The 10,098-nt window shown below is 51.8% G+C and overlaps 1 protein-coding gene across 1 annotated transcript in view; it reads right to left on the bottom strand.

The window, feature by feature from the left end:
• Positions 1-4,520: 4,520 nt before the first annotated feature.
• Positions 4,521-10,098, bottom strand: part of SUGP1 (SURP and G-patch domain containing 1) — a 31,663-nt gene continuing 26,085 nt past the window's right edge. The window contains exons 9-14 of the mRNA XM_017501369.2: positions 8,022-8,128; positions 7,073-7,250; positions 6,606-6,712; positions 5,712-5,857; positions 4,948-5,077; positions 4,521-4,681 (exon numbers count right to left, since the gene is read on the bottom strand). Of these exons, the coding sequence (XP_017356858.1) occupies positions 4,655-4,681; positions 4,948-5,077; positions 5,712-5,857; positions 6,606-6,712; positions 7,073-7,250; positions 8,022-8,128 (695 nt within the window). The 3' untranslated portion in view covers positions 4,521-4,654. The remainder of the gene's footprint in view (positions 4,682-4,947; positions 5,078-5,711; positions 5,858-6,605; positions 6,713-7,072; positions 7,251-8,021; positions 8,129-10,098) is intronic.

Raw genomic sequence — 10,098 nt, forward strand, 5'->3', positions numbered from 1 at the left:
AAAAAAAAAAAAAAAAAAAAAAAAAAAAAAAAAGAAAAAGAAAAAAAGATCATTCAGCCAAGCAGCAGTATCTAGATATGTCTCCTAGGATGCAGCATTTTAATGTCCTAACTCAAAGAAAGGAGCATTCCTGGGACTTCTCCCTTCTTAACTGTGGACTCTAAACCTATTGCCCTGTCAAAAGCAGCAGTCGGTCTCTTAGCTGGCCTTAGAAACTGGCAAACACTTTTAGGGGAAATCAGTCCTAAACACCAGCTGTCTTCCCTGGACCTCCATGTATCCCAGCACAGGAAATTCTTCACAATCTTATTTATCTCTCTGTTGCAAAGAATTTTATATTTTGTTCAGATTCTCTAGGTGTCTTCAGTGAGAAAGTTGGTCTGAATTACTTTATCTGCCATGATTTTGTCTAATATTAGTAACTTTTCAAGATTGGTTTCTTCATCCACGGTATTCCTCTGTCTTTTCCTGCTTCCTTTAAGACCTTTCTTTGTGAATGCTTCTCCTTCTCCTCTCCTGGAGTTTGATAACTTGTACTTTGGTAAGTGCTACTTCTGCTAGCAGCACTGCTGGCTACCATTTACTGAATACCTTCTGATATGGTCGGGATCTGTATCCCCACCCAAATCTCATGTCAAATTATAATCCCCAATGTTGGAGGTGGGGTGTGGTGGGAGGTGATTTGATCATGGGGGTGGATCCCTCGTGAATGGTTTAGCACTGTCTTTGTTGTGCTGTTCTCCAAATAGTGAGTGATTTATGGCAAGATCTGGTTGCTTAAAAGTGTGCAGTACCTCCCCCATCCCTCTCTCTTACTCCAGCTCTAGCCATGTAAGATGTGCCTGCTTCCCCTTTACCTTCCACCATGGTTGTAAGTTTCCTGAGGCCTTCCCAGAAGCAGAAGCTGGTATGCTTCCTGTTATATGTAAATTGTCAGTGCTGCAAAAGAAATAGCACCTGAATATAAATTTTCTTAGCAAGGCAACTTACTTCTATAGAAGGATATGTCTTACAGATGGGTCAATGGCGAGCACACACTTGAACAGGGGAGGGGAAGGGGTTCTTATCCCTCATACAGGTAGCCTTTACTGCTGTGTCATTCCTTTATTGGCTAGGGTTGGACTGCACGGTCTAAGCTAATTCTGATTGACTATTTTAAAGGGAGCAGGGATATGAGCCAGAGCAGTGGGGTGAGCAGTTTGGCGGGAAGGATGGTTACGGAATAGGTGACTAAAGGTGACTCAGGTCAGAACAGGTGACTAGTGGAATAGATGTGAACTACTGATTAGAACTGGTAGGCAAGTTGTGGACTGAAACTAGAGGCAAGGGTGAAGAGAACTAGGAAGTTAAACTTTAAAATGGAGAACAGAGAATTAGAGAGTTGAACATACTGACATCCTGATTCTTTGAAGAATCTTGGAGCTCACTATCTTGAACACTTCCTTCACAGCCTGCAGAACCAAGAGCCAGCTAAACCTCTTTCTTTATAAATTACCCAGTCTCAGTTATTTCTTTACAGTGGTGTGAGAACAGACTAATATACCATCTATGAACTAGATGCTCTACAATCACGATATATGAATTATTTAAATTAAGCCTCACAACAACTGTAAGAGGTAGTTACTATCATCACCAGCCCATTTAAAACTGATAAAACAGATTGCTAGAGTTGGTGTTATCTGCCAAGGGTTACATAGTTAGTGGTAAGTCAGAGTCGAGATTCATACCCATATCGATCTCTCACTTGATATGGTTTGGCTGTGTCCCCACCCAAATCTCAAATTGTAGCTCCCACAATTCTCATGTGTCATGGGAGGGACCTGGTAGGAGGTAGCTGAATCATGAGGGCGGGTTTTTCCCATGTTGTTCTCATGAGAGTGAATAAGTCTCACGAGATCTGACAATTTTATAAAGGAGAGTTCCTCTGCACGTGCTTTCTCTCTTGCCTGCTGCCACCTAAGACATGACTTTGCTCCTCCTTTGCCTTCTGCCATGATTGTGAGGCCTCCCCAGCCACGTGGAACTGTGAATCCATTAAACCTATTTTTCTTTGTAAATTACCCAGTTTCTGGTATGTCTCTATTAGCAGTTGAGAACAGACTAATACATCACTCCAACCCCACAGATCCTAACTCATACCATACTGCTTAAGTATTTCCTCTTCTACTTTCTTCTTTCCCTTTGCTTATATACCCACTCAGTATTTTCCATCTTACATGAAAACAATGTATTTAAATACACCACACCCCTTTGATTTCACTTTCCTTTCAATAATACACTTTTAAAACAATGAATTGATGCTTCCTGTCTTTTTATCACTGGCTTTCAGCAGTTTGACTACAATGTGCCTTGGTGTGGTTTTCTTTGTATTCATTTTGACTGGGATCATCTGAGCTTCTTGAATCTGTTGGCTTGTGTCTTTCACCAGTTTTGGAGACTTCTAAGCCATTACTTCTTCAAGCATTTATTATGCCCTATTGTCTTGCTCCTTCTTGGATGCTGGTTACCTGTTTCTTAGACCTGTTGATGTTGTCCCAGATGTCTCTTACTCCTTTTGATCTCTTTTATGTTTTTGGTCTCATCTCTGTGTGTTAGTTCGGACAATTTCTGTCAACCCGTCTTCAAGTTTTCTGGTTCTTTTTTCTGTGATACCTAGCCTTCTGGGAAGCCTTCTGGAAGCCTATCTTCAAGTTTTCTGATTCTTTTTTTCTGTGATGCCTAGCCTTCTGGGAAGCCTATCCAGGAACTAAGCTGGATCAGGGCTGGGTTGCAGCTTTAGTTAGATTTAATTTACCTCTGAGTCTATTTCCCAAACATCTTGAGTGTAGTATATCCTGTTTGTATTCCAGGTGCCTTCCTTTAGCAGGATTCTGGTGTGGGCACCATGAAGCTGTGGAGACCTTTCTCTGTTTTCTAGCCTAGTTCCCACCCTTACACTCAGGTATGATAGGTGCTGCTGTGTAATCCACAGAATATCCCATGGGAAAGAATAGTGAGTGGAGAGAACTAGCTTTTCTGCAGGTTCCAATCTGCTATACCACTTCCTGGGGGTTATTCAAAACACATCTGTTTTCTCCATTTGCCAAAAACGTTTCCAACTCTGGCCTCCCAGATCCCCTCTCTCTAGGTCTAGACTCAGCAGATGTGCCCGGGAGGAGAGTGGCCCCTGGCCTCTGGGCACCCAGGAAGGGCGCCACGTTTAGTTCTTTGAGACCTCTTTGCATTCATAGAAGTTCTGGGACTTTTAAAAATAAGTGATATTTTAAAATGTCCATTTTCCCCAAGTCACTTTAGCAGGTGTGTTGATTCAATGTGAGCTTTTATATCCTACCTAGAGGAAAGAAACCTATGTGTACTTGCCCCAATTTCTGAACAGCCATTTCCTCCTAACCCAGCTATATTTCATAAGGTTACCTCTGATCCAACTGTTCAGAGTTTTATTTCAGGTGTGTGTCAAAAATACGTGACATCATCCACTGCTCCTTCCTTCCGTCTCTTTCCTTACATTGCTTTAACAAGCACAAAATTCCTGTCTGCTGGCATTGCTACTTCTTGAACCACTCCTAGCCTTCAACGTTTTATTTGCTTGTCTCTTAAAAGTGTTCATTTTTACTAAGGCCCAGTTCTTGACTTTCTCATTTTCTTGCCTATATCAGTGTTTTAAAAACTCCTTTTATGTTGTTGCTGGGTAGGAGAAAGGAATAGTCATATAATCTTATGAAAGTTATGGGTTCTCTTTCCAGCTGCGGGTGTAGGCTAGGCCATGCTGCCTCCTTTGAGTCCAGAAGCAGCAGCTGGGTAAAACGCTGCAGACAAGCTGACAAGCACCACCCTCGCCCAACACCAAGGCAGAAAATCCATTGTATTGCCTTGGTCTGAGATTGTTGATCTACTTATATCTTGAATTTCAACTTTTTTTTTTTGAGATGGAGTCTGGCTCTGTCCCCAAGGCTGGAGTGCAGTGGCTATTCACAAGCGGGATCCCACTAGTGAGCAGCACAGGCGTTTTTATCCTACTAAGGTTCACCCCTCCTTAGGCAACCTGGTGGTCCCCTGCTCCCGGGAGGCCACCATATTGATGCTGAACTTAGTGCAGACACCCGAGCGGCATAGCGCACTACAGCCCAGAACTCCTGAGCTCAAGCGATCCTCCCACCTCAGCCTCCCGAGTAGCCGGGACTACAGGCACACGCCACTGCGCTGGGCTAATTTTGTATTTTTAGTGGAGACAGAGTTTCACCATATTGGCTAGGCTGATCTATAACTCCTGACCTTAGGTGATCCACCCTCTCTGGCCTCCCAAAATGCTGGGATTACAGGTGTGAGACACTGCACCCAGCCTTCCGGCTTTATTATGCTGAGAACAGCTTTTCTCCCCTCCAGTGCAACCTAGGCCGAGCGGGGACGGAGACTCCGCAGGCCAACAAGGAGCCCTGAGACAGCATCTTGCAACCTGTGACTGGCCTGGCCCGGCTGCTTAGCGACAGGAGGGTCTTCCTGCAACAGGACCAGGCAGCTGCGGCGGATGAGCACTGGGACTTTATTACACGGCACGGCACTCGTGACAACGGGAGGGGTGGGCAGAAATGCAGGCTGGAACATTCCACAGTCCAGGGACGGTTGGTCATTCAGAAAGTACATGTTTCCAGAACACTCAGTAGTAAGGCCGTCTGGGGTTGTTCTGTGAAAGGCAAAACAGATGACAGAAGGGGGTTAATGCTGAAGTCAGCATTCCTCCTGTCCGGAACCTTCTGGGGGCAGCTGAGCTCACACCCTCGAGGTGGCAGGGCAGGCTTGGGGGATGAAGGGGGTTCGAATGCAGGAGGGTGGTAGGGGGCTCACTGGTGAGCCCGGCCTGGCTGGACTGAGGAAGGAAGGGAGGCTTCAGTTCCCACCGCCACCCTCTCCTGCCGACTGAGAAAAGGCAGCCCAGCTGGGGATGCGCACCAGAGGGTTAGGCCGGAAGCGGTAGGCCAGCATCATCCTCTTGCGGAAGGCCTCATACTCATCATCCTCCTTGGAGAGCTCGGCCGGCCGGTCAATGCCGAAGCCGGCGCCGTCCACTGTGGTGGTGCCCCTATAGGGGGAGACGAGGCGATGTGAGCGGGGGCCGGGCCAGTGCCAGCAGGAAGGAGTCTGCGGCTGGAACTCCAGGCAGAGGGACTGGGCATAGCTGGGCTCTCGGCAGCACCTCTCGAGGGCGCAGGGCTGGGCTGGGCCATATCTGCGCAGAGAAGCCTGAACCCGAATGGTGAAGGCGGGGAGAGCCCGGAGGCTCTCAGGCCCCAGGGACTCACACAGGCAGGAGGAGTCCACAGTATAGGTGGTCACAGCTCTTGGGATGGCAGGATGGTTACTCAAAGACAGGTTCGAAGGGGGCACACGGAGCCAGGGTCATACCTGGGAGAGCTCCTGTCCATCTCTGGGACTGGTTTTGTACTCATGGAGAATTCAAAAAAAGCCTTCACAAGACCCATGAGGGCCTGACCCATCTGTATCCACACCCATCTCACCTGGCCTAGAGCCTCACAAGGGGGACTGGAGGCGGCTCTGGGAAGGACCGGCCCGTATGGCCTCCTGCACTGCAGGCCTGTGCCTGACGGGTGTGCAGGGCGGTGCTGTGACCACTTTGCCACCAGGGAAAAGCAGTGCTATAAAGGGGTGGGGTGGGAAGGCGGCAGGGAGCCACGCCCTCCCCCAGGGCCACTCACTTGTTGACCGGGTTCTTGATGCCCTGGCCCTCCGAGCCCAGCCCCTCGCCCTCCTTCCAGCCCATCTTCATCAGCATCTGGTAGCCGATGTTCTCCACGGTCAGCTTGAACTCCTTGTACTCCGAGTAGTCTGGCTCGCGGCCCTCCTGTGGGGTGAGGAGGCGGCTGTCACCCACCAGGGTTGGGGCTGTGGTAGCCCCCAAATCCAACCCTCTGCCTTTGGCTTCAATGGACCAGGGGTCCATCTGCCTCCCTCCGGACTCCTTGAGAACAGACCAAGCTTCTCCTGCTTCTCAGGGTCCCCGGGGCCTGAGTGCCAAACCGTGCATCAAGCTCCCTGATGGCTAAGTCAAAAGGGCAAGAGGATGAGTTACACAGGCCTTATCCACCTGAGATAAAGCAATGGTTCACTGGCAAAGAGAAGCCCTGTGTTCAGTCCTGAGAGAAATTTGTAGCACAAGGTACTAATAAAAGATGGACAATGAGGTTACCTCCTCGCTGATGAGGTTATCAGGCCCTGAACAGCTTTACCAAAAAAACCTCAAAAAGATAACAGAGGCCATGCCGTGCCAGCCCTCCCCCTCAGGAGCCCAACAGCAGCAGAGGCAGAACGTTAAGCTCTGGTTCTGGAGAGGCCAGTCCGTGGGGACTTCTGCCGGAGAAACACTTTGTCTGTCAACTGCACTTAATTGGCTCCACTGGAAGCAGAATTTCCCTCGAAGCCCCAGGAAATGTTTCTGAGGCGGCAGCCGAGCTGTTGTTTGCTAATTCTCTACACAGACGGTGCCTGTCATTAACAGATGCCTCCTGCAGGGAGAGGGCCTGGCTCCTGCTGTGATGGAGGCAGCTAGGAGGGGCTGGCATGCGCTGGACCCGGGGCTCCTGCTGGCTCACCTTCAGGGCCTTGAAGGTCTCCATAAACTTCTCCAGCTCGTCTGGAGGCAGGAAGTCTCCGATGAAGTGCTTGCCCCGGCCCATCTTTGTCAACTGCTCGGCCCATTCTGCTCAGAGAAGCAGAAAGGTGAGGAGGAGGAGGACAGCAAGCCTAGTGGCTCCCAGGGCACAGTTATGAGGCTCGGCGGGAGCCTGGGGCCCCCAGGGAAGGAGGTGGCTGGGCCTGACCCCAGCCCCACCCAGCATTCAGTGAACCCAGTGCCGTTCTCCACCCACAATATCTGGACCACTCCTTTTCACCACAGAGAAAACAAGGCCCTAGAGAGATTGAGCCTCTCACTCCCGGGCATCACAGCCATGGAGGCAGGCTGGGGGCTGAACCAGGGCGGCGGCTCAAGACCAAGTGAGGTGCCTCCAGGTAGCCTGCTGGGGCAGGTGATGGGGCCCCGCCCGGCCATCCTGCGCACCCCTGGTCTTGTCCATCTCCATGCGCCGCAGCTGGTGCTCCCAGGTGCCCAGCTCGCTGTCCACCTCCTCGTCGCTGTCATAGCCGTGCTGGTGCTGCTGCACCGCCTTCTCCCACAGGAGCTGCATGTCCTGCATGGCCCGCTTGTGCTGCATGATCATGTCGTACATCTGCTGCATCTGCAGGGCACACTCACCAGTGAGCCAGGGCACTGCGCCTTGGCCTGCCGGAGCCCCGCCCCTGCTCCCCACCTTCTGTGAGGGCCAGCCTCCCACCAGGCCCTGGCTCATCTGTACCCCCTGGGCAGGGCTGGAGCCAGGACCCACCCTAGGTTCCCCGTATCCTGGTGTGGAGCATGGAGGACCTCTTGGCCACTAAATGAGGGTAACTCAGGCTCCTGACCCCTGAGAGGGTCAAAGGTGATGTTACAGGGCTGAGGGCCTGGAGGAAGGGTTGGAGTGAGCCAGCCACAGGAACTGACAGGCAGGTACCTGCAGCTCCTCAGGGAAGCCAACACCAACACTGCCCAACTCCAGGTGGGCGACCTCAAGTCTCTCAGGGTGCCCTGTGCTGACCAGGGCGGTCCTGCACTAGACACAGCAGAGGACTGCGGACAGAGAACATCAGCAGAGTATCCCATGGGACCAGCCTGGAGCATGGCAGGAAGCAGTCACAGAGCTCAGGCCAGGCATCTCAGGCCAGGCATCACAGGCCACAGGGGCTGCCCCAAGGGCCAGCGTCTCCCAGGCAACCTAAGAGGCCACTCAGGTGCAGTGGGGGTGGCATGTCACCTACTGGGGCAGGGGGAGCCTCCCTGTTGGCCACGGGTTCCAACCGAACACAGAAGCTCGGCAAGCACGTGAACCCCTGTGACCGCTGCATCTGGGGGTAGAGGACAACACTCTCTGGGCACCAGCTACGCCCCTGTCCTCTTGTCCCCACGGTCTCACCTCCTGCTGCTCCTTCAGCTGCTTCTTCTGGGCGTCCGACAGCTCTGTGACACCCACTAGACCCACGGGCTTCCCCTTCTCATAGCCGAGCCCCTTGAGGTCCTGAACTGGAAACCAAAGACACAGAGCAGTCAGCGCCTGACAAGTACACCCCAGTCTCGCTCTCACACTGGGGTGTGCTATGAGTCTCACACCTTCAGGACACTTCAGGCACCCAGGGCAGCGCCTGCAGCACATGGGGTCCTCATGTCACGACTGTCAGTGCCACGCGGTACATGAGGGCCGTGTCTTGTGTCCTTGTGACCTCTCCAGCCAGGCTCTACGCACCACCACATTGCAGATGTGGACACCAAGAATCAGAGGTTTGGGGACTCACTCAGGGTCACACAGCTAATCCAGGGTCACACAATTAATGAGTGATAGGGCAGGAATTTGCAGAGCCGGAGACATGAGAGCTGAGGCAGCATGTGGGCATGCGTGGGTGCACTCACAAGCGGGCTCTCAGAAGGCCGCCCCATTGCTAACAGCCACCTGGTATAAGCACGCATAGATTGAGAGTCTGGCGTAAGACTCAGCTGTGCAGCGCCCTTAGATCCTTCAGGGGAGGCAGCCAACCATCCTCAGAGCAGCTGACGTTTAATTTGGCATCAGCTGTGGAACTTGGCGGGCATCAGCTGTGGAACTTGGCAGGCACCAGCAACACTGACACATAGAGGCTGTGATGGCCCCACCTGGGCAGCAGAAACTACCATCCCTTGGGTGGCGCAGTGCTTCTCAGGGGAGGTGAGCAGAAGGGTGCAGCGTGCCCTCTGGGAAGGGAAAAGACTTGGGTCCGCCCAGCTCATCTGCACTCGGGCTTTGCTGCTAAGAATGATCCACATTTGCACTCTTGGTCCTTCCTCAGTTTATGGGGCACTGAGAGATGTGGGGGAGCTCTGCGGAGGAAGACGCAGGAGCCAAGGCCTGAGTGTCTGCCCGATTGCCTATAGTCCCTTTCCCCAGGCCCACTCTACCACGTGAGTAGGCGGCTGAGGGCTGCCATGCTTCCTGAGGACACGGATCAGTGGGACTTGAACCTGGGCCTGAGACCTTGGAGCCTGCTCTGTCCAACTAGACCACAGGGCGGCTTCTTCACCCACTGGGTGTCTCAGAGCTGGGACCTAAGCACTAGGGTGCGGCACTTGAGTGACAAACCAATCCTAGGTACCCTCCACCCTGGCTGGAGTTGCTGGCTACAGCCCTGTTAAGCATAAGAATCATTTAGTAGCTTTTCTCCCTGACCTAGAATCTCTGAGGCCCTTGGGGCCAGGGAGGCACCAAGCAAGCGGCTGTCCCTGAGTGGGACAAGCAGGTCTAAGAGGCTGGTCACCTGACCTGGGAAGGCTGCCAGCTTCCTGAACTTTCTATGACAAGAAAGAATCCAAGTACTGGCACAATGTGGTGGCTCACGCCTGTAATCTCAGCACTTTGGGAAACTAAGGCATCTGGACCCTCTGGGCAGGGCTGGAGCCAGGACCCACCCTGGGTTCCCTGTATCCCGGTGTGGAGCACGGAGGACCTCTTGGCCACTGAATGAGGGTAACTCAGGCAGGGGGATGACTTAAGCCCAGGAGTTTGAGACCAGCCTGGGCAACACAGCAAGACCCTGTCTCCATTTATGTTAAAAAAAAAAAAAAAGGTTCACTTTAGACCCAAAGACACAAATACAGTCAGGAATCACTTCATGAAGCTGACCACTCTGAAAATACATCATTAAGTGCTGTTGCCAATGTGTGAGCAACATAGACTGTACTTCCACAAACCTAGATGGCACTGCCTACTGCATACCTACACTAATGTTACAGGTGACCTTGAACTACATGGGTTTGAACTACACAGGTGGACTTAATATGCTGATTTTTTTTCAATGGATATATTGAAAAAATTTTTGGACGCGGTGGCTCACGCCTGTAATCCCAGCACTTTGGGAGGCCGAGGCGAGTGGATCACGAGGTCAAGAGATCGAGACCATCCTGGTCAACATGGTGAAACCCCGTCTCTACTAAAAATACAAAAATTCAGCTGGGCATGGTGGCGT

The sequence above is a fragment of the Cebus imitator genome, unplaced genomic scaffold (assembly GCF_001604975.1).
Source record: "Cebus imitator isolate Cc_AM_T3 unplaced genomic scaffold, Cebus_imitator-1.0 Scaffold280, whole genome shotgun sequence".
Classification (NCBI taxonomy): Eukaryota; Metazoa; Chordata; class Mammalia; order Primates; family Cebidae; genus Cebus; species Cebus imitator.